General features: G+C 41.2%; 1 protein-coding gene across 1 annotated transcript in view; it reads right to left on the reverse strand.

Moving 5' to 3' along the window:
* ARFGEF3 (ARFGEF family member 3) overlaps positions 1-25,410 on the reverse strand; it is a 166,266-nt gene that overhangs the window by 68,863 nt on the left and 71,993 nt on the right. The window contains exons 6-10 of the mRNA XM_021693398.1: positions 22,323-22,445; positions 18,880-18,922; positions 16,570-16,648; positions 7,318-7,422; positions 6,098-6,431 (exon numbers count right to left, since the gene is read on the reverse strand). Coding sequence (XP_021549073.1) covers positions 6,098-6,431; positions 7,318-7,422; positions 16,570-16,648; positions 18,880-18,922; positions 22,323-22,445 — 684 coding nt within the window. The remainder of the gene's footprint in view (positions 1-6,097; positions 6,432-7,317; positions 7,423-16,569; positions 16,649-18,879; positions 18,923-22,322; positions 22,446-25,410) is intronic.

Consider the following 25,410-nt stretch of genomic DNA (forward strand, 5'->3'; position numbering starts at 1 on the left):
AGGAGGCAAGAATATACATTAGGGAAAGGACAGTCTCTTCAACAAATGGTGCTTGAAAAACTGGACAGCCACAAGCAAATGGAAACGGACCCCTATACCATACACAAAAATGAACTGAAGATGGATTGAAGACTTGAATGTAAGACCTGAGACCATAAAACTCCTAGAAGAAAACACAGGCAGTAGGCTCCTTGACATGAATCTTGGAAGGATTTTTTTAATCTGACACCAAAAGCAAAAATAATCATATGGGGCTACATCAAACTAAAAAGATTCTGCACAGCAAAGGAACCAATGACAAAATGAAAAGGTCACCTACTGAAAGTATTTGCGTGTCATGTAACTGGTAAGGGATTAATATCCAAAATACATAAAGAACTCATACAACTCAATAAAAACGCCAAAACCCAAATAATCCGATTTTAAAAATGGGCAGAGGACCTGAATAGACATTTTTCCAAAGAAGACTTATAGATGGCCAACAGACACATGAAAAGATGTTCATTAATAATCATCCAGGAAATGCAAATCAAAACCACATGAGATATACCTCACACCTGTTAGAAGAGCTATTATCAAAAGACTAGAAAAAACAAGTGTTGGCAAGGATGTGTGGAGTAAAAAGGACCATCTTGCACAGTTGATGGGAAATTGGCACAGCCACTATGGAAAACAGTATGGAGGTTCCTCAAAAAATTAAAAATAGATTGCCATATGATCCATCAATTCCACTTCTGGATATTTATCTGAAGAAAAAAACCACTAAGTCAAAAAGATACATGCACCCCCATGTTCATTGCAGCATTATTTACAATACCTAAAATATGGAAACAACCTAAGTGCTTCTCAATGGATAAATGGATAAATAGATAAAGAAGATGTGGTGTGTACACACACACACACACACACACAGAAGGGAATATTACTCATCTATAAAAAAGAATGAAATCTTGCCATTTGTGACAACATGGATGAATCTAGAGGGTATTATGCTAAGTGAAATAAGTCAGACAGAGAAAGACAAATACTATATGATCTCTCCTATAGGTAGAATCTTAAAAAAACAGACAAGAAACAAACAAAAAAACAAGCTCATAGTTATAGAAAATGGATTGGTGGTTGCCAGAGGTGAGGGATGGGAGGATGGTAAAAAAAAAAAAATGAAGGGGGTCAAAAGTTAAAATAATTTTAAAAAATTGAAAAAACATCTGTTGAGAAGTATTGCCTCTTTCTATACTCTGGAAAAGTTCATATATTATTAGAATTATCCATTCATTAAATGTTGGTATAACTTCTTTTTAATGTTGTATGGGGCCAGTGGGGTTGTTGTTTTTTTTTTAATGGAAAGATTTTTAACTATTGATTCAATTTCTTTAAAGATTCTAGAACTATGTAGGTTCTCAATTTCTTCCTGAGCCAGCTTGTTAAAGGCTGTATTATTTCCCAGGGATTTATCTATTTTATCTAAGTTTTCAAATTTACTGGCCTCAGCAGCCTTAATACCTTCTTTAATTTCTTTAATGTTTCTAATATCTATAGTTACATGCGTGTTTTCATTCTTATTTCTACTTACTTGTTTTTACCTATTCTGGAATTTTTTTTTATTGTTTTTACCAAGAGTTTTTCAACTTTCTTAGTCTTTTCAGAGCCCTGGTACTTTTTACTTTATTGATTTACTATATTTGCTTTTTATCACATTACTTTCTGCTTTCATCCTTATTTTTCCTCTTTTTTACTATCTTTGAATTTAATTTGCTCTTCTTTTCCTAGCTACCTAACTCGAAAAATTAGAATATTAATTTTAGGCTTCCAATTTTTAAAATATAATCATTTTAAGCTATAAATACCCTTCTATGTACTGCTTTGGCTACATCCTACAAGCTTTCAGGTATAGAATTTTCATAACTGCTCAGTCCTAATTTTTATTTCCACGTGGTAGAAATCTTTAAAGAAAATTTCAATTTGAGGCTAATGAATTCAGGAAAAGACTGCATTAAGTGTATTGGAACAGACTTCCTATCACTATGTCCATTATTTTCAAAGTAACTTATACTCACAGGAAAAGGTATATTAACTAGAAAAAGTTATATCTTAAGGGGCACTCTTCTTTCCCTCCCTCCTTCCACATTTCTTTCATACCCCAGAAATTGGGAACTTCTCCCTTGGAGGTACAGCAATGAAGCTTCTACTTTTCTCTCCACATTGTATTTTTTGACATTGAAAGAGTCAAGTCTCCCTCTCTCCTCTCTCTGCCTTCCCCTTCCCCTCCCCCTCTTTTCCTCTCTCTCCCGCCCTCCTCATCCCTCTCCTCCCCCAACCCTCTCTCTTGCCACCAGCCTGCCCTGAATCCAAGTGAAGTGGCTGAGCCTAAGTGCCTCCAGCTGCCCCATCTCTTGCTAGAAGGGTAGGTGCATTTCAGAGGGTCAGCTGTGGGGAATCTCACTTTCTCTTGGGATCTCATTACAATCTCCAATCTAACTTTACCAGTAATAAATTAGATGACATATCTGAATTCCCACATTGATCTTGGGTTTATTTCTCAGTTGTTTCCAAATCTGGAAGTTAAAGCTTCTGAAGAACCCTTAACAACTACTTGAAGAAAGGCAAGGCATGCTGAATCTCAGCTTCTTTCAGTGGGAGTGAGGGATGTGCTGTCAGGGGCTGGGATGTCATAGTCTGATAAAGATTAGGGAACTCCTGGGCGCCTGGGTGGCTCAGTCAGTTAAGCATCTGCCTTCAGCCCAAGTCATGATCCCAGTCCCTGCTCAGCGGGGAGTCTGCTTCTCCCTCCCCCTGCTCTTGTGCATGCTCTCTCTCTCTCCCTCTCATATAAATAAATAAAATCTTAAAAAAAAAAAAATATTAGGGATCTCCTTCTGAAGCCAAACCATGGGAGAGAGGAAAGGAAGCAAGGTGAACTTTTGATTACTGTTCATTTTCTGGGAAAGCGGAAACAGAAAAGAGAATTGTCGTTTGAAAAACAAAATGTCCTGTCTTTGCTGAACAGGCACACAGTGCCTATGGGGCAGTGACAAATCACAGAGAGAACAGGGACATAACACACCAAGCGTTCAAACTCCGAAAGGCTAAACAAACATCCTGGGTGCCCAGTGGTTTTCCTTGTGTGCATAGATGGCGCATGTTGGTCTCCAGGTTACCAACCTTCCCAAATGATCGGTTGTCATAGTGACTGGAGTAACCTGGCCCCCATCCGTCGGCTGCGCTCCACGGGGCAGCACTGCCTGGACCTGCTACTCACGTGCTGATGTCTAACTCCAGCCTTGCCCTGTGAAATCATCCAGGGAAGCTGGACCAATCTATGAAAAGGGGGAAAACATACCAAATTTCCTGCGCGGTGGTAAATGAAATTCTTATTGAAAATACATGTAGATGCCTATGTGCCCCGTATGCGATGTATTTACTTAGCATTTGGTGGCGAGTGGATCTGCCATGGGCGGCCACAAGCCCAGGGCCAGTCAAGTCTGAGTGGGTGGGAAAGAAAGGTGGCCACTGCTCACAAAACACCCTCTTTGCAGATATTCTGTCTTCAGGTCCACCTGTCATTCAGTCAGAATTCATTGAGCACTTATTCTGATGCAAGCACTGCAGGGTTAGATACTGGGGATGGGGGGGGCCACACAAGAACAATGTATAAAGACACAGACTTGAGGGGACAGGAAGTCTGTACCAAGTCGGTCTGTGAAACCATCAGTGGGATGGGACATATAATTAATTGCTAAATGATGGAATTTAGAGAATTTCATGGTTTTAAGGAAGCCGAACTGTAAAGGAGGAGGCTTTTGACAGCAGAGGCAGCTGTCCTTACAACGTCTGGGCTCACGCGGTAGCCCTGCTACCCACAAGGACTTTGGGCAAGTAACTTCCCGTGGGGCCTCAGCTTCCCCATCTGGAAACTGGGCATGGTATTCTCTTCCTAAGAGAGCTGGTAAATAAACTAACATGAAGAGCCAGCTGCGCCTGGCATATTGGAATCACTGCTAGACTCTGCTAAGGGGAATGGCCCGTGGATAGAGGCAGGCAAGGGGGAGCCGAGCAGAGCAGGGCCAGTCAGATGGAATGAGGGATCCTGGGAAATGATGGGAAATAAGAATGATGACAGAAGGATCTAGAAACTGGGCAGAGTAATTCAGACTTGATGAGAGATGCAACAGGAGCCATTAGAGCCTGAAAAAAACTGTTAACAGTGGTGATTTATGAGCCTAAATTCAGAAAGACGAAAGGAAGAAAACAGGCAGGTGGCAGACAAGCTGCTGAGCGAGAACTGGTGTACTACTCGAGGCAGGAGGTCATGAGGACCAGCTCTTTTCAGCCTGCACATAGTTCTTCTTTTCCTTAGGATAGCAATAGGCATGCCAAGTATTTGTCTAGCCCTTTATACTTAGAGGGTATTTATACAAACCTCATTGCATTTTGAACCTTTGGAATATTACTACCATTTAGAGATAAAAAAAAAAAATTGTAAGTTCAGAGTTAAATGAGTTAGCTACTACAGCCTCGCTGGGGACTGGCAGAGAGAGGATCCAAACCCTGACTCTTCAACTCAGGCTCATGAAGGGGCAGATGAGCCAGCATGGAAAGGGGTTCCTAGATTCATCTGCATTGCAATACCAAAGTCAAGTATGATAACAAGTGTGTTGTAGGAAAGGTGATGGGTTTTGGGTCAGATGGACCAGGCTGTACACCCTTTCTCTTTCTCTGTGACCTTAGGCAAATCATTTGACCCTTTGGAACCTTAGTTTCTTTGTGGGAGGGAAAATTCCTTTTTCCTGGCATCATATCTCTATGGGGAGGAACATCCAGTGGAATAAAATTCTGGACCTCTCTCCTCTCTTTCTCTGCTTTCCTTCTGATGGAGGGGGAGTCTGATCTGACCGGTGGATTCAGAAGGAGCTGGGCATGTGTAGCCAGTCTCTTCCTCTTTCTTCCCCTTGAAGATCTGCCTGTTCAGAGAAAGCCCATCCTGAGTCCCTGGTTATACACTTAACAAGGGTAGGGCCAGGTCCCCAAGGGAGGGCCACTGCTGTCTGAGTGGTGACAAACTAGTCTAGTCTCACTTGCCTCCAAAGCTATATTGGGTTCACCAGCCTAGGAGTGACCAGTTATTAAAGCTGACCCTGTGTTCTCATTGCCTGAATCTGTGATGGAGAAAAGAAATAACATTCTTCACTAGTAAAAGTTGATATACAAGATCAAAGAGATATTAAGAATATTAAAGATAATATATGTGAAGTGCTGGGCATATAGAAGGTAAGAAAAAAAAAGATTATTATTGTGTGCTCATAGATTTTCTTAACCAGCAATTGAATCTGGATCATTCCTTCATTTCTAGAAATGTTGAGTCAGAATTTTCCATTGTTCATTATAGTCAAATCTTTTTAGAACAACACCAAGAGGCATTTCAAATCAAGCGTTAAGAAACTGATGAATAGCAACAAAGGAATTTTGTTACACTGGGTTTGTTGTTGTTTGGGCATAGGCACCAAAGTGTTGATCACTTTTCTTTCTGGTTATTTGAAAGAAAGCAGAGAAATTCTTATTTGGAGTACCTCCTTAAAACCATGAAAGAGCACACTGGAATGCCTGTTATAAGCTGGACAACTTTACCTTCTCGCAGGAGTCATGATGTTTGGGATATGAGGCCTAAGTAGGAATGGGGCAAAGGGATTCCTTTTACTAGTCAGAGATTAGTAATGATTTTTTTTGGGGGGGGGGATACCGTACAACCTGAGTACAAAATTATTTTGAAATCCAATTTTGGCAAAGGGGAATAAACACATATATCTGCACAAACAGTACCTAAGGGAGCAGAATGAAGTCAGCCTGGGGCTCAGTCAGATGCCTGCCGCTTATATTATCAATGACTTTGCATCAGTGAGCACCGATCAACCCGTCCTCACCCAGGCTCCCAACACATGCCCTAAAGATACTGCCGATTACTGGATACCAAGTGGTAACAAGTAAGTGTTAGCAGGTGGTTGGCAAACATTTTCCGAGTGCTTCCTGTAGGCAAGACACTGTGTTCAGATACTGCCCCCCACCTCCTGGCAAGCACGTGGCATTCTTCATGCCTCCCTACCTCTTTCATTATTTTGATGGCTTCCACCCGGTGCTGGGGTGGGGGATAAAGCAGCACACGGTGATAGAGGGACTGGAGCACGGGCTTCATGGAGTCCACCGACCCTACCAGCCGGACCAGCTCAGCCGCGATGTAATAAATGGTCCGAGCCACCGGCCCGCTCAGGGCTGGCGCGGTGGATGAGCAGCCCGACCCCCGGCCATGGTCAGAAACTCCTGGAGATGCAGAGTCTGACTCGATGCCAGAAGCAGCGCTGCTACTGTGAGCAGAGGTGATGCTTTTATCATGAATTGGATTCCCCAGGATCACGATGAGGGCAGGGCACAGGTTTTTCCTGGGAAGACACAGGAGGAAAACTATGTTTGGCTAACAAGGCAAAAGGATAAAATGTGAATACAATCCTGCGGGTAAATACCAGATGCCACAGAAATGACTAATAAGAGTTGGGTTCTTTCCTGCTCCTCTTTTTGGCGACATCCTGCCCCCATTTTCCATGTCTCTCCATTACTTCTAGGTATATGAACAGAATGCTTTTTCTCATAGCTCAAGGCAGAATTAGCTAAATAAAAATACTAAGAGAAGTATTAAGAAACCATCTTATGTAAAGGAACTGACTCAAAATGCTAAATGGCTTAGTTAGAAAGTTTCATTTTATGATAAATAACAAAATTCTTTCTACTTCTAATGTGAGAAGTTCATTTAAAATTCTGACATGTATACTGCCACATACCATTCGACTTCGTCCCTGTGGAAAAGCCCAGGAACCCAGAGCAGCTAGCTGGCTCCTTGCGGGCCCTGTCACCTGTGGGACTCCCTGGCTATAATTAAGAGATGAGTCTTCAGGTTGAGATGGAGAATGTACCAGGGAAGGGCTAAGAATAACATTCAACAGCTCTTGCCCCCCTGTGCAACTTTCTGTGCCTTTGTATGCTTTTAGGATAAACTAGAAACCTGGAAAATACTCTCCTCGTTCCCGAGTCCCATGGGCCTATGGTGTCAACAAACACCAGAGGCCCTTGGAGTCCTATTTTGTTAAGATCATCACAAGCTTCTCTCTGTATTTTGATCCAGTGTATGTGAGCGAAGCAATTTCCCGACTTTCTCGCTAAAGCATTTGCACACGGATGAGGTGACCGGTCGGGCATGGATGCCATGGGCAGGGACCCAGGCCCCGAGCTGGAAGGGGGGAAGCATCGGGTCGCTTTGGGGGGGGCGCTCACCAGATCAGGTCTGTGAAGCCTCTGTGCAGGTGCATGGAGGAGGAGGAGCTGCTGAGCACGGACAGGACGCATTCTAAGTACAGGAGCTGCAGCTGCTGCTGGTCACTGCGGAACAAAACCAACACACGGACGCGTGCAAAGTGAGGGCAAAATTAAAAGAGGCGATGCATGGGAAACACATTGGAAAAAGGCTAGGCGTGAGAGAAGCATTCATTTGAGGGGGGTGGTTAGCATGGTGGATTGAATTGCACCCCGGAAATTTCTGAAGACTGAACCCCTGGTACCTCAGAATGTGCCCTGATGGGAGCTTGGGTCTCTGACACAGGTAATCAAGTTAAAGTGAGGTCATTTGGGAGGGGTCCTAACCCAATATGACCGGTGTCCACATAAAATGGGGAACACTGGCAACAGAGACACACACAGATGGAGGACAATGGAAAAGACCTAAGGAGAAGACGGCCATCTGCAAACCAAGGAGAGTGGTGTGGAACGGATCCTTCCCTGAAGCCCTGGGAAGGAACTAGCTCTGCTCACATCCTGATCTTGGACTTCCAGCATCCAGAACTGGGAGGCAATACATGTCTGTTCTGTAAGCCACCCAGTCTATGGTACTTGGTTGTGGCAGCCCAAGCAAACTAATACAGTTTCAGGGACTTTTTTTTTTTTTTAATTAACAGACTTTTTTTTTAGAACAGTTTCAGAGGTATAGAAAAACTGAGCACGGGATGGAGTTACTGTGTTCTACCCGGCCCGGCATGTGGTTTATCCTGTTATTAACAGCTTACATTAGGATAGCACATTTGCTACAGTTAAAGGACCAGTACTGACATATCATTATCACTTAAATTCCACAGTTTATTCCAGAAACGTTCAAACTCTTAATGTGTTCAATTGTCTAAACTTTTCAAAAGACCACTGATCACATTATCTTTTAAATAGTCAACACTTTACTAGCTTGTGTTTGAATTTCTTTTTTGAAGGCAACATGGTTTTTCAATGGACAAATTATTTTTCTTGTAGTTATTATTATGAGATTAATCCATAGAGCCAGATTAAAAAAAACATACAATTTCATGGAATGCATGTTCTTATACCCAGGCTGTTTTCTGCCGAACCCACCAGAAAGTATTAAACTCCAGGTGGGTGGTAAGTGACCAACAGGAATAAGGAAGAATTTAATGTTCGAGTGCACATTTATGACAAATATATAATAAATACTTCTAACAGAATTCATTCAGGAGTCCTGTATGTTCCAAAAAAGGAGGAACTTGCTTTGAAAAAATCATTTTTGATTGTGTCTCTTTTCTCCTAACTTAAATAAATGCCAAAAGGAAGTTTAATGCCCTTAACAGCTCAAATAACTCCCAGGAGAAGAGGGTGAATGGGACAGGCAAGACCAGTGATGGAGAGACTAAAAACTTAAGGAGACAGGATGGAAGAAGAGGAAAGTTAACACCAGACCATCACAAAGCCCAGAAGGTTATACACATACCACTGCCTAACTGAGAAAGGTTGCATGGATGCAAGATGAAGGATCACAAGAAAGGGGGGCTGCAGGTCCCTCGTTTAAGTGCTGTGTTAGATTCCTTGGCAATAGGGCTCTGTAAAATTGACCTCAAGCTCTAAAACTGGTTGGCAAGCTACAGCCCAAAGGCAAAATCCTGCCCATGGCCCCATGAACTAAAAATGATTTTTACCTTTTTAAGGGGTTGTAGAACAAGAACAGAGGCAGTATGTGGCCCTTCACAGAAAAAGTATGCTCATACTCTGCGATGATCTCCCTTGTCCAAAGAGAACTGTCTAATGAGTAAAATAATGCCATTATTCTGAAAAAGGGAATTCCGCGGGGCGTCTGGGTGGCTCCATTGGTTAAGCGTCTGCCTTCAGCTCAGGTCATGATCCCGGGGTCCTGGGATCCAGCCTGGGTGGGGCTCCCTGCTCAGTGGGGAGCCTGCTTCTCCCTCTGCATGCCACTCCCCCTGCTGTGCGCTCTCTCTGGCAAATAAATAAATACAATCTATAAAAAAAAGAAAAGGGGAATTCTGCTTATATTTGGATGTACTCTACCACACCTGCTAATGGGGGAAAAAGAGGTGGGTAAAGGCTGAGTTTCCACAAAAATTATTATGATTTGCCAAGAGGAAGGTGGTGGTTGGAGGAAGAATAAGAAAGGTAAGACATACTTAGCCATTTTGGGGGCCAGGTAAGGACTTTATGTTTCTATACTCCTACACCCACAAGCTTCCCTACGCTTTTGCGCAAGACATCATTCCTGACCAGAAACAGCATATTCTTCATCCTTAAGGGACTAGAGAAACAAGGAAGCAAGTAGGTAAAGCATTGTGTAAGAACGGCTACAAATGAATAATTTAATGCAAGGTTCTATGAGAGTATAAGGGAGTGGCATCTAATCCTTAGGAAGATCCAGAAAGAATTTCTAAAGGAAAAGGCATCTTCATGGAAACCTAAAGTTCAAGTAGGAGTCTTGCATGGTTGTGTTGGGGAGAGGGTGGTGGTGGTCTGTGGTTGGAACAGAGTGTGAGGATACCATCGGCAAGAGGTGGGACTGGGGAGGTGGCAGGGGCCAGATCAGGAAGGGCTTGTCTGGACTTTATTCTGCAGGTAGGAGAGTGACAAGACCAAATTTACATTTTATTTTATTTTATTTTATTTTAATTTATTTTTTAAAGATTTTATTTATTTATTTGACAGAGAGAGACACAGTGAGATCAGGATCACAAGCAGGGGGAGAGGGAGAGGGAGAAGCAGGCTCCCCGGGGAGCAGGGAGCCCGACGCGGGGCTCGATCCCAGGACCCTGGGATCATGACCTGAGCCAAAGGCAGACGCGTAACGACTGAGCCACCCAGGCGCCCCGCAAATTTACATTTTAGAACAATCATTCTGGATGCTGTAGAAATGAACGGATTGGAGGGAGGGATGGGGTGACTGGGTGATAGACACTGGGGAGGGTATGTGCTCTGGTAAGTGCTGTGAATTGTGCAAGACTGTTGAATCTCAGATCTGTACCTCTGAAACAAATAATGCAATATATGTTAAGAAAAAAAAAAAAGAAGAAGAAGAAGGTAGCGGGAGGGGAAGAATGAAGCGGGGGAAATCGGAGGGGTAGACGAACCATGAGAGACGATGGACTCTGAAAAACAAACAGGGTTCTAGAGGGGAGGGGGGTGGGAGGATGGGTTAGCCTGGTGGTGGGTATTGAGGAGGGCACATTCTGCATGGAGCACTGGGTGTTATGCACAAACAATGAATCATGGAACACTTCATCTAAAACTAATGATGTAATGTATGGGGATTAACATAAGAATAAAAAAAATAAATAAAAATCTAAAAAAAAAAAAAAAAGAAATGAACGGATTGGAGAAGGCAAAACAGAAGAGTCATAAACCAATAAGCCACATTTTGAAAAAGTTCTGAAAGGACCATCTCTGCTATAGTCTCAGGCTAATCTTTCTGACCAATCACCGGACTCATTAAGAAAAATAATTATTAAATGCCCCAATTCAAAAATGTCGATCTTCCTCATATAAGTGAGATCATATGAGGAATTTGAGAAACAAGACAGAGGATCATAGGGGAAGGGAGGGAAAAATGAAACAAGATGAAACCAGAGAGGGAGACAAACCATAAGAGACTCTTAATCTCAGGAAACAAACTGAGGGTTGCTGGAGTGGAGGTGGGTGGGAGGGATGGGGTGGCTGGGTGATGGACATTGGGGAGGGTATGTGCTATGGTGAGTGCTGTGAATTGTGTAAGATTGATGAATCACAGACCTGTACCCCTGAAACAAATAATACATTATATGTTAATAAAAAAACCTCCCATATTTATGTATTAATAAATTTCACATTTATTCTAGTTCACTAATATTTCACATTATACATCCACATCCACAAAGAAATTAACATGTATGAGATAAAATTAAATATAAATAAAACTTTGTGTGTTTTTCTCTCAAAAAAAAAAAGTGTGTCTTTCAAACGGTCAGACTTGCATCACAAAACTAAAAAACTATAGACGATAAAGATTTTCAGTTTCTGAAACTGGAACTAAACCCACAGAAAAGCTACGAGCAAAGTTCCTCTGAATATCTGCAGAGTACGCCACAGCAATACTGCAACCCCAAGTCGTCAGACCTGATGAGAGAGAGGATGCATTGCCAAGGTAACTGGCCTGGGAGTCTCCTTGGAGACCAAACACAGCAGCTCTCCTGTGGGCTGCAGCAGTCTGTAAAAAACGGGTGCTCATGGCCTTGCATGAGTCATGGCACTAAAAGAGCTGTCTGAAATGTAAGCAACTTCCACACATGCCCCTCACAAGATACACATATGCATGTGCACCATGTGTGTGCGGTTCTTATTTGTCTGACTGTAGACAGACACATATGTGAAAAGCACAGGGCAGCGAGAAGCCAAGAAACCAGCCAACTCTTCCAAAACACATGAGGAAAAATCTGCCAACATGGAGGGTTGCGAGTCCCTTGGCCTGGTCTTCTGTTTGAGCATTTCATGGCTGGCAGGTTGTGTAGCTGCTGGTCTCATTCTCTGCCCATCTCTGAATTTCTCCCCAGGCTCAAGATCCATGGAGAACGACTCTCGTGAGGGGACCAGTGGGCCATGAAAGCTGAGGAGCCCCCACCCTGACAAGGTGACTGCAAGGGTAAGCTGGCAGCACGTTCTGGATCTCTGGAGTTCTCAGAATTTTGTTTGACGATGAATCACTTGGATCCTACCTCCCTTTGAGACCATTCAAATTTAGGTAGAAAGGGAGAGAGGGACTTAAGTAACTGTAAGAAGTGGAATGAAATTTAACACGTGACAGGAACACCTGGCCTTGCGTCATTGCTTCTGAGAATGCTTTGGTGTCCACTCCTCTCTGACATTCAGCACTGGGACGAGAGGGAAGTGGGGAGAGGCTGACAGGAGACCAACGGGCAGAGAATGAATATCTTTCTAAGCCAGTTATCCTTCCAAAAACTCAGACTTAAAAAGCATCATGTAACTCAACATGCCTAATATAGAGTTCTATTAATAACACACCTCCAAGGTGTGGGCGTTGTTCTCCGTACCTGGATGCATTCTGTGAATCCTCCCCAGAGACTGAGCATATCGTGACTACATACCCTTACAGAGTGAAAGCTCTATGAGGTATGTGGGCACTGATTTTTGGAAATGGCTGTTGAGGGGAAGTACAGACCATAGTGTGATTTCAGAGGAAGATGGTATTTAGAAGGTGGGAGAAGTGTCAAGTTTAGCTAATAGAAATAAAAGGAGTTCAGGTAGCAAATTCAGAAGAAATTATAAAAGGTGTGAAAACTTAACAAGAAGAATAAAGAGAACCACCAGATTGAAAGCAGCCAAGAGCATGATACCATCTGACCAGGTGGCCCTTACAGGTTTCCTGTTTAAGCTAATGCTTAAGCATGCTGCACCCCAGCTTCCTTAGCAACAGAATTCTCCTCTTAGGGTAATGGAGTCATCATGGGAAAGACCATATTCAAACACAGTGAGCGGTCTCCAGAGGCAGGATGATGACTGGGGAATTGCATTGAAAAACCAAGCAAGACCATGGGAATCCTATAAAAACCATTAAGCTTTATAACAACATGCCCAAAGCCATCTTTGAACTAATGTCCAATGAGAAATCCTAGAACAACATATATGTGTCACGTGAATTATTTTTCCCATTTAAAACCTATTCCCAAGGCATATGGTTCAGAAATATTTTCATTTTTAAAAAAAAGATTTTATTTATTTATTTGACACACACAGAGAGAGAGCGAGAACAGGAACACAAGCAGGGAGGGGCAGAGGGAGAAAGAGACTCCCCGCCGAGGAGGGAGCCCGATGCAGGGCTCGATCCCAGGACCCTGGGATCATGACCTGAGCTGAAGGCAGACACTTAACAACTGAGCCACCCAGGAGCCCCTCATTTTTTTTTTTTTTCAGTGACCGACTATCTATGCCCTTTAGCTGGTAATATGTGTATGTATGCATTTGCAATGTCTGTTTGTGCAATGTATTTTCTTAATTATCTACAAATGTCTGATGTAAGAAGTTTCATGTCCCAAAGTGCATCATAAACCAGAACTAGCACTGACAATTCTAAAAGTAAACAATTTCAGAATATATATAAAATATTTATTACATGTTAGGCACTATGCAGTTAAAAAATCCCATTTATCCCAAAACTTCCTAGAAGATACCAATACTGAATGTCTATAATAATTAAAACAGGCATAACCCTGGACTGTCCCAGGTACACTGGGTCATATGGTCACTCTACAGATGGCAGCCCCTACAGCTGATGTTAGAGACATCCAGGTTTTAAAGAGCCATGAACTTGAAGCCCTTACTGGACCTAGCTGAAGACTTTCTTGACCAATAAATAACATTATGTTTTAAATCTATCATTCATAGACCTACAGATTTGTTCTGACTTATCTTGGTGGCTAGTTTTCAATTATTAATGGCATAACTACCTTGAGCTTTTCTAGTACTGAAAACCTTAGTTTTCTCTTAGCACACTATTCAGGGGGAAAAAAAATGTGTAGTTTTTTTTTTTTTTCCTTGCCTGCAAGGTAATGAACAAAGCCTTTATATTTTTCAAAGTTTTGACGGTCTTTGTTTTATTCCCTGATGATGCTAAGACCTGAGGGGGTGGAGGATGGAGAAGAAGCCTCTTGGACAGCTGGTGACTGCCTAGGTGCTACCAGCGAGCTGGGGCGTCCCCCTTGGTGAACACAAACAACTTCACAGGATGTTAATATCAGGTGAGGACCCTCCACAACAGTGACAGAACAAGATGAAAGCCAATCTACAAACTGGCCTGAACAGAAGTTTAAGAAAGGAATCCTGTACAACCACAAAAATGACCAAGTATCATCCTCCCCTGTGAATGACTCCTGTTTCTTCTCTGATGACATCTCCTCATCTGTTCCTCCCATCACCTAAACAAAAACGGAAGATGTCCCATCCAGGGATGCCCCTGCTTTTGGACAGCACCCAATCTTTGAACAGACCTTCAGTTCCTTTCACCCGCTCCAAATCACCTAGCTCTGGTTCAAATCTGTAACAATCCCTCCTAACATCCTTTGCCTGCATACTCTAGGCTCCCTGGAGTGTACAGACTCCCTCACTATTACAAGTTGATAAACCAAATTCTCTTAGCCTCAGGTAATCTTTGGCTATTGGGAATCAACTATTTTTTTTTTTTAAAGATTTTATTTATTTATTTGAGAGAGAGAGAGAGCACAAGAGGGAGGAGAGGGAGAGGGAGAAGCAGACTCCCTGCTGAGCAGGGAGCCCGATGCGGGACTCGATCCCGGGACTCCAGGATCATGACCTGAGCCGAAGGCAGTCGCTTAACCAACTGAGCCACCCAGGCACCCGGGAATCAACTATCTTTTAAGTAAACTTTCTCATTTGATTCTTACAAAAACCCTAATATATTTTATATCACTAATATTATATTACATACAAACAATAATAAATAATATATTAATTATTTTATGGGATACATAAGCTTACAGTGGTTAGGAGCTCTGCCCAAAGTCAAGAGGAAGTAAGGGGCCAAACAGGGGTCTTATCCAGCTAGTGCAACAAAGATAATGCTGTTGAGCCAATAGTGATTAAACACCATATATGTTTATATCTTAGGAGAAAACAAGCCAATGAGATACATCCCCCAGCTCTGATGTAACAGCTGGCTCTGCTAGAAGGGAGAGGAATGAGGCGGGGGTGGGGAGGAGTGAGCACTAGAAGAAATCTAAACCCTGGTCATGGATGGGTACAGTGAACATGTAACCTGTCCCAGGCAGGACACTGTTAAGAGTGAAGGAGGGTGATGACAATCATACAGAACAGGCATAACCTGGAACTGTCTGTCCCAAGGTAATCAGGTCACATGAAGACTCTACAGATGGGGTCACCATAGTTGGTGTTAGAGTCTTGAGGTTAGGATCACAGTCTGAGTCTCAGGCTTATGGCCCCAACTCTCCATGGTCAGGGGAGATGGGGACTTGAGCAGAGTACAGGAGAAGCCAACTAGACCCGGCATCTGCTTTTAGACATATCCCATCTGAGGAAAAATAATGTTCTGCCTAGGGTCCTGGGGTGAGAGAAACTTGCAGTGGAAGAAGCACTGTGGAAGAAGCGCTTTTCTTTTTCGCTTGTACTACCTATGGATTAAATGGGTCTCTTCATTGTTTAAGTGCCTAATGTGAAGGGAGCTTAATTTGGTCAAAATGTGCAGGTGATCTAGAGGAATGATGGATACACTGATATAGAAACCGTTGGGCAAAAACTCTGAAAAGTCATTCTAAGCTTAGCTTTCAAAAATCCTAAGTTTACTAAAAAAGAAATGAAAACAAAAACAAAAACCCTACAAGTTTCTGCAACTTTTCCAGCAAAGTGAAAGGCCTCACTAATGTTTCAACGAGACTATGTCTCCCAACTTATTACTATATAGGAAATTCTATGAGTAAAGTTTTCTGAATTATCAAATGTTCTAGTTACTAGCAAATGATAGTGTCTTTCATAACTCAAAGGGCATTTCAGAACCTTATTGTGTTGTAGATTTTGCAATTAACTATATATGTAGCTGGTAAAGACTTTTCATCTCATCTTGGAAAGTCTAGTCCTTTTATGACATAGATGCATAAATTAATAAGTTAACTTACTGCATGGGGAGTTGGAGCATTGGATATCATCTATATGATCTAATATCAAGGATTAAACTGGCGTGCAAAAAATGAGTATATAAAAGTCAGAGCAATGTGTTCTTTTCAAAAATATGCATGTGAACTCACAGGCTTGGGAAATGTTACAAGGAATATAGAAAGACCACAGAGCCCATCCTTGCCATTAATGGAGGTCAATGAGAAGACTCATTTAGAGTCACACAGCTGGGACGTGCCCAGGATACATCAACTAGCTTTGTCAACTACCTCTTACCCAACATCCTTCTCACTCAGCTCCATGCTAGAGGAATTAAGTCTTCTTTTAGGCTACTGTTTTCCCATGTCTCATGAGAAAATTATATCCTTCAGTCATGGTATTTGGTAATGTGGGTTTGCCCAAAGTCATTGAATCGATTTCTCAGGAATGACAGGTGAATACCAATGGGAGTAACCACTGTCCCTATAATCTGCAATTGTGAGTGATGCTGTAGGCAAAAGTTATCTCAGAAATAGACCATTGGTGAATAAGAACACCAATGTCGAAGGCACTTACTTGATGGCGGCTTGCAGCTTCTCACACAGAACAGTGAGCACAGAGACAAGGTCATCACAGAGGGACTCAACTGTCGACCCTTCAAACAGAAGAGGTTACAAGCATTAGATATTGGCAGAGGGCACTAGAAGCTTCCTCAACAGTCTTTCCCATCCTCTGCTTTTGATGTTTTCAGAACTGAAAAAAAGGTTTTCAGATGCTGAGCCTTCCTTAGGTCATTAAAATGATCATAGAAAACATAATTATTTGTTTCTGAAGTAAAACACTTCAAAAACACATTTCAGAAAGAAAATGATACATTGTTGACTATTATAAATAAAACTCATTCACACTTAACAAAAGGAGACTTGATTAATTTAAGAAACAACACAACTGACAACAATTTTCTCAATATCTAGGCCCGTAGACTACAAATGTATCCCTTATTCTGACCTTTGGAATTTCTGGATCTCTTGAGCAGATTTGAGTTATATCAAAGAGTTAAACATGGCAGCGTGGAAGAAAGACGGGCTTCTCAAACTACGGAAATAGGGAAAGAGGGCAAAATAACTAAGTCCCCATCTGCACTACTTTACCTATTTGCCCAGCATCCTCAGGGCACACAGTTGCTAACAGAGCAGGGACCAATGCCAGAAGAAAGAATTTTCCCTCCAAACATGTTCATGCCCAGAAGCTAGCAACAAAACTCCCACAGAAGCACTGAACGTATTGGAGAAAGGGTGAAATTTAGTTCAGGTATTGGTCCACAGCTTGCTGATCGCGTGAGCTTGGGTAAGCTTCAGTTCTCCCTTTGGTGGAATGGGGACAAATAATCTCAATCTCACAGAATTGCTGGGCCCAGTGAAGTAAAAAGTGGAAGCATTTAAAACACCTTTAAAGATCTATATAATTGTGGCTGAGTATTTGATGAATGTAGACATAAAAAAAAATGACCATGAGGTCAAGGTAGATGGAGAAAAAATGGCAAGAGTGAAAGATAGAAAATGACAGTAAAGTCAGAGGAGGGCGGGAAAGAGAAATGGCTAATCCTGAGAATTTATGACCTTCCATGCAGAAACAAACCTGAGAAATGACAAGGTACAATAAGACACCACTAAAAATAAATAAAACCCATAAGTAGTCCTTAAACTCCGTTTTAGATATATGTCAGTAAGTCCATCCAGTTTTTACTAATATTATATTTTTAAAGATAAACCTTTGGCCAAGAGGACTTGGACCTCCTCTTTGGTTTACAAAACCAAAGTGAAGGTTTTACGGAACCGTGGTGGCCCAAGAGAGGAAACGACAGGTGGAGTGCGACATTGGGAGCTTCCACAGGTGGCAAGGTGCTGAAGCCCATTCCGGTCTGCAGCCCAAGAGGGGAGCAAGAGGCAATTAAAACCATATGCTCCAGCAATGCCTTCAGAGATGACTTAATGCCTTTCTCATTTCTTTCCTTCACTCTGTGTCTCCTAATTGTGACTGGCTGTTTTTCTCTTCCCCTTTCATTCCCCTTTTCATCCTCTCTGTAACCACCTTCCCCCTCACCCCTGCCTTTTCTTATTATGAACATGCAAAAATATCAAAGAAAAGCAGATTTTCCAGTATTTTTTAAATTACTGAATAAAATCTGAGAAAAAACATATTTCCATTTTTTTTAATTAGATGGTCTGAATTTTTCATTTCTCTTTCAGAAAACAATACTACCAAACTAAAACACAAAACAAAAGACCGAAAAAAACAAAAACCAAACTGCTTGTCAGTTATAGGTAGACCTTTGTTTGTCCTTTTCCTCTAGGTCAGAATGAAATTCCTTACCTTGATTTCATCTGCCACTTACACTGAGCTGTTTGTCCTACTGTTAGATTCCCTGTGAGATTCATTTGTTTCATATGAAAAAAATGGCATTTCACAAACTTACTTTGGTACGAATAGCTCTACACCAATCAGGTTTCCACAGCCCTCTAGCCAATTCTCATTTTAAGAATTATAAACGTGACTTCATGGAGAATGAAACAAAACAATGACAAAGAAAAAAAAAAACCAAAAAAACCAAAGCCACAAAAAACCCCCAGGGTCCAACAGGAAGGTATATGAAGAGTGACTCTCCCAGGGTTGGGACAGAAACAGGCACAGGGGGCAGGGTGCAGGGCCAGAAGGAAGGTTAAGGAAAGGCTGACGAAGTACTGGCTGGTGAGGCAAAGCTAAGCAGAAGCTCCCGAGAGCTCCCTGAGACAGCCCCACTCACCTCTACATTCCCAGCGCCAAGCACACAGTGGGCATTCTTAGACTCGCTTTTTTAAACTGAACTAGGAAAATCAAATCCAATACCTGGATTCCTGAATTCCTGTGGGACATCCGGGTTTTCAATTATCTAGGAAGGGAGACACACACAGGACAATTAGGAGATTCAGGCACAAAAATTCCTGACTCTTAGACAATGGAAAATTCTAGGGAACAAATGTCATTCTGAGTGCTCTGGGCTCAACTAACTTTCCTAAGTGCACCCTCCAGGTCTTGATAGCATTTCATTATTCATAGTATTTAGGAGAAGACTCTGATGTCTGGAACTGAGCTCATCAGTTCCTAAAATAATTCATTCCAGACTCCACAATCTTCAACAAGCTTTAAGCCCTTAACGCACTATATGATTCCAGGCTGCTGAGCTAGGGCTTGGAGCTAGCCCTGTGTAAACCGCCAGAGAGTTGGCTCCAAGGTCACAGACTACACTTTGATTGGCACCTACTGAAGGACTCTTAGTAATAAGAAGGATCAGGTTCCTGAATTTTAAAATACAGGTCTATAGAAAGGTTCTTCAGTCTCCCTACCTCAGCACTGGGAGAGAAGAGGGCATTTTCAGGCTGATCAACTGCCAGACATAAAAATCATCCCAGGGCACCGCTTTGTCTTTTAAACTTGTTACGGGCACATATTTTTACTATTCTTTGTTCATCAGTTTGCAAGCTCAGCTGCTTCCATAGCATTCATCGTGAAAGGCTACGTCAATGTCTACAGCTCAGCAGTGGCTAAATACTGAGTGTAGAACAACATTTTCTGGAGGAAATACATTCGATGCATTTTTAAAGGACAGGAGAAACACTACCACCTACTCCCTAAGTATTTACATGTGGCATTTTGCTTTCTGAAATTAGTAACTTATAATTTAACAAAGGCTTTCATCATCTAAATAATTCAACAATAAAGCTTGATAATAACTCTAAGATCCTGATGGTACAAAATCAAATTGCATAATCTGTCCTGGAAGTAGGGATGGACATGAGGTTGAAGATGCAGTTGACCCATGAACAATGTGGGGGCTGGGGGAACCGATCACCCCGTAGAGTCAAAAATCTGTGTGTCATTTTGGACTCCCCTAAAACATGACTACTAAGAGCCTCGTGTTGAGTAGAAACCTTGCCAATAACATAAACAAGTCAATTAACACATACTTTGTATGTTATATGTAATATAGTCTGTATTCTTCTAATAAAGTAAGATAGAAAAAAGAAAGTGTTATTAAGAATATCATAAGAAAAATACAGTACTATATTTATGAAGAAAATCTGTATATTAGTGGACTTGCACAGTTCAAACCCATGTTGTTCAAGGATCAAATGTACATTTCATGCTAGATTTATTTTCTTTCCATTGTATTTAAATCTTCCTAATTCTGAGGTGGCCCAGGATTCCTTCCTGTGACGGGTCGTGCTACACACTACACATCTTCCCCAGGTAAGGCTAGGTATGCCATGGGAGAAGACACAGTCTCCTTTGAATGAACCTCACCACTCCTATAGACCACTTCCCTTTATTAGCTTTTTAAAAATCACCATTCTTAGCTGACAAAACTTAGGTCTCCCTCTAGTAGATATCCCATGTGCTTCAAATATTAGCATCCTGAGAATTACTTTTCTGGGACATGGAAACATCTCTGGGGACTGCATGAGTAATAGAAAGGAAATGACAGGAAACACTAATTTTCCACCTAATTTGGGATCTTGCCTCAGGTTGGGTAAGTCCAGATGGTCAGTGATGAGCAGGACCAAAGGGCTGATTAGACATATAATACCACAAGCAGAGGCAGATAACTCTCTAAGTTTTGTTGTTTTTTTTTTAAGATTTTATTTTTAAGCAATCTCTACACCCAACATGGGGCTCAAACTCATAACCCCGTGATCAAGAGTCACACACTCTGGGTTTTATCCAGACCTCTATAGTCTACCTGTCACCCATCTTACAGAAGAGCAACGTGAACTAAAAGGCTGAGTCATTTTACTTGAAACCTAATATTCTTCTCCTTAAAATTTAAAAATAAGATTAAGTGAAGGGATACAATTGAAACCAATTTGAAACTACAAAGTTTCATTTAAATGTTTCATCTTAAAACATTAAGACACCATTAGTATTAAATTATTTCATCACGTTGCCATTTAGCAAGGATGAACTATGAGTGTATGATTAATGTAAGATTTTCTACGTCTCAGGTTTACTTCTATTAAAATGTGTTTTTAACATTTTTTCTTAAGTGTTTTTTCCTTAGCATGTTTTCTATTTATAATATGAATTTCTTTTTAACTACTAGTCCCATGCTATCAGATGCAAAGTCCTAGTTTAAATGAAGTAGTTTTTTACAAAGGGTAACCTAAGGTAATAGTATCTTGAGATAAAACAATTTTTTAATAGAAACTTGGGCTGTGGACATAGCAAACATAAAAAAAAAGATCAGTATTTGCTTTTTCAGACTAGTATTGCTTTCTCAGACCTGGCTGCCATGGCAGCAGTTAGGAGCCAAGGGGCTTAGTTCTGGCTCTTTCACTGATAAGCTCATTCATTCTAAAATGAATTTAATTTCACTTCTCTGGGCTTCATCTTCCTCATCTGTAAAATGAGGGATAAAAGAATTTGACTAGACAAACCCTAAGGTTCCACTCAACTCTAAAAATTAGAAAATAATTGAAGGTAAAAATTAGAAATGATTTAAGTTAAACATGAGATCTTCATTTCTGTAAAGTTAATTTCTGAGATATTTCAGACTGCCACTGAGATTTCCTATTCTAGAGACTAAAGTGTTCATTTCAGAATACTTCTTGCAGATTTTTAAAGAATTTTAATCTGAATTATTCAGAAGCAGATTAAAAAAACCCACATACTTATTTTAAAGAAGAATCATTCTTCATTAACATTCCCCAAGGATAAAATATATGAGAAGCCAATTACATTTACATTTTTCCCGGGAACGCTCAATTTTAGACAATCTGTTCAAGTTTAGATCAATAAGCTCCAACGGGCTTTGGTGACAGAGAGAAGGCAAATTGAGCTTTACCCTGATGGCCCCAGCAGGTGAAGGAAGATCTCCTGGAACAATATTTTAGTTAACAAAGAGAAACCGACACCAAACCTCAAAGCCGGTAATTGATTGCTATTAATTTTTCCTAATTTTGAACTTACTTCTGGTATCTGTTAGCAAATTAATACAATGTTTTTATAAAAAAGTTTTCAATCTGAGTTTAAAAAATGATTAAAAAAACAGAATTATAAAATAATGACTAAAAAATGATAGGAACCATAAGGAAAAACAACTCTCAAGACTTTAAACAGGCAAAAATATAAAGAGCTTAATTTATATAAATAAACGTTCTTCTAAACCAAGCAAGCCCCTCCTCCTGTTTCAGGAGGAAGCCTCCCTGGCAGCAGGTGGGGGATGATGGAGCATCTAGGATGTGGGACACACAGCATGCAGTTAGTTACACAGGGACGCCGGCAGGCCCGCTCACCGTGTTTTCCTGCCTTTGTCGTAACTGTAAAGTCAAGTCACTCAGCATTTGACTGAGAGTTGCCCGCACAGCAGTGTTTATACTACGCTGGTGACAGCTACATATGTATGTCTCAATGCACACCTGGTAAAGAGATAAGATAGCAACATATACGCTCTGTAGATATCAGTTCATTACCAACATGCTTTGGAATTAACCAGAGAGGATATTAAATCCCTCTTGAATAGAAAGTCAGCCTGATTTAGGACTAATTATCGATGAGCACTATAAATATTTAAAATCCCTGAAAATTTGTTTCTAAGCCTATAGGCAAGTAACATTTTCCTAAAGATTATCACTCTCAGAACTTACTATTCTGAGCATCATAGGAGAATGCAAATTAGTGATTTTTTAGATATGCCAAATAATTCTACTGAGCGCAAACTCAGATGGTTGGAAATTAGTCAGGAAAGGCTCCTTCCATGGCCAGCCAGGAACAGAATTTACTCACTCCTGAGTTATCAAGTATGGGGAAAGGGCTAGTGAATCCCTTTCTGCTGCACTATAAACAAGTTTGATCTTGGATTAACTCCCTAGCTGTGTTCTTCTGGACACCCGATAAAGGTGGACCATTGGCTGGGTTACTAAGCAGCATGGCTTAGGGTGAAAGTGTCTCTCAATTACTAAGCTGCATCTGAATTGGGAAAGCTGTGGATGGACTTTAAAAACTTGGTGAGAAGGCCCAGGTTTGGGTTCCCTGGGTGAATCTTGTCGTTGCTCACGTCCTCTGAGGGATGTCGGCCAGCTCTGCTCTTGGGAGTTGGTATGGAATTCGGGTTCCTCCATGGTGGAAATATGGGGGCTCCTAAGCCAAGATGACTGCACCCACCGAGGTGGCTCCCATCTTCTTGCTCCGAGGCTGACATTTGAGAGCCACAGACTAGCCGCTGGACTGCTGCAAGGACTCCTTCCTGGGAGAGAGAAATGCCTGCCAGGGCCCTGCTCCTCTTCCCTGGTATGTATCTATGAAGCAAATAATAATGCCAATTGTGGCCTATTTGGGTCTTGCAAATCTGACTGTCTACTTGGACCTGGGAAGACCCCCTGAGGGCTGCAAGCATGAAGAAATCCCAATTTGGAAAAAAAAAAAAAATCCCTTATTGGATGATGATGATGTTTAATGTTATGACTTTTCAGATTTTATTGCCTCTAAGTCTTCTGGAAGCTATAGGGATGGGCATAACAATAAATGTGCGCTTTAAATATACCTGCTATTTTCTGTCCATCAGTTAGGTCATCCTTTCCTGTTTACTAAGTATATTTAGACCCACAAAAAGAAAGAGATTTAATGTACCAAAATTATTTTTCTAGGAATAACTCTGAGATTATCTACAACAAAAACAAAGTGTTCTCACCTCAATGACAAACTTAATTTGATGGATGAGAAGTCACATGGAAGAGATACTAAGTGTTAACCTTTGTGGCCACTACTTGCTTATGCTGGAACTTTCTGTCAGGCCTCACTGTCATAACCTTTTTGGTAAAATAATGATGTAAAAGTGAATATTTTCCAACAGTTAAATTTATCTATTGAATGCTTAATAGTCCAAGTGAGCATTTAAAACTCATACATTTAATTGGAAGTTGGCTTAGATTAATTCATTTTTAGCTAAAAAAAGAGAAGTAATTTCCAAAATAATTTATTTTTCAAATTACCATTGAAGGGCACATCAGTTTTAAATTCATTTTCTCCAATGATCATGGATTATAATGTAAGTGAAGGCACAAATTACACATATGTAGAAAAAAGGTGTCTTAATCCCTGAAGGCATTTACTTGGCACGTCGTGAAATGATGCACAAACCCGGGAAATACACCTAAATGAGTGCGGTGCTTCCCTTTGATGCAACAAATTCTCAATAGTGTCATTAGGCGCAGCAGGACTACTCGTGCCTCAACATTAAACAGTTTTCTTTAAAGCCTACATTCTCCCCAGAAATCTTTATAGCTGTTGATCTTTAAGATCTCTGAGCTCTGACATAAATTGAGGGGGGATCTTGAAGCTGCAGAAGCATTAAAGATGAAAGAGTAGCTATTTCGAGAGTTGAACTCATAATCTAAGCATGATTCTTTTAAATTTGGACAGCAATACCAGCTCTACAACCTCCCTTCAAAACTTTTATCGGTCACTTTAGACCCATGAAAGAAAGCACAGCTGAGGAACTGGAGTTTATGTAATGCATACGGTACAGTAACCGGGCAAGAACTTCCTAAATACCAAATGCATTTCTTTGAGTCTTAACGTCACTACCACTTCTAGTGGCTAGTTGCTAATCCCAGGGGTACAATACTGGGAATGACTCATTGCATGTTTACGCTGCTTTAAAAAAAAAAAGAAAGGTATTGATCTGGGGCGCCTGGGTGGCTCAGTCGGTTAAACATCGACTGTTGATCTCAGCTCAGGTCTTGATCTCAGGGTTGTGAGTTCAAGCCCCGCATTGGGCTCTGTGCTGGGTGTGGAGGCTACTTAATTAAAAAAAAAAAAAAAAAAAGGGTTAATCTAAGAAGCTCATCCTGCTAAAGTTGGATGTGTAAAGTACTTACTATGATAAAAGGGTATCCTTTTAAATATAAAAATGACCATGTACCTGATAATATCACTATCTTTAAGTCCACAGAAAGAAATGCTCTATCAGCTATCTTGACATCTTCTAAAAAAAAAAAAAAAAGGGTTCTCATACTTTCTATAATCACAATAAACTGGTAAACCAGGAAGGGTCCTAGAATGAGGGTTTTCATGATAAACCTAATCACTATATTCAAAGCCAATGCTTTTTCACTTTGTAAATGTTTTTCTGCCTCTACCTTGGAGTAGTGCTAAAATGAGCACACTGAATCAGAGAAGTTGAGAGAATAGCAAGTCCAAAGGCAGGCTGAGTTTCTGGGAGAAGGCTCATCAATTTCCTCGTGTAGTATTTCCGGTGGCACTTCTACCTCCCCGTGCCCTTTGCTTTCGTAGTGCAGAGTTGACACTTAAGAGCCCCAGTCCTGTTTCTCTGCCAGAGGCTCAAAGGGCCAAGTCAAATACCTTGTGAAAAGCCACAGGACC

The sequence above is a fragment of the Neomonachus schauinslandi genome, chromosome 8, assembly GCF_002201575.2.
Source record: "Neomonachus schauinslandi chromosome 8, ASM220157v2, whole genome shotgun sequence".
Classification (NCBI taxonomy): Eukaryota; Metazoa; Chordata; class Mammalia; order Carnivora; family Phocidae; genus Neomonachus; species Neomonachus schauinslandi.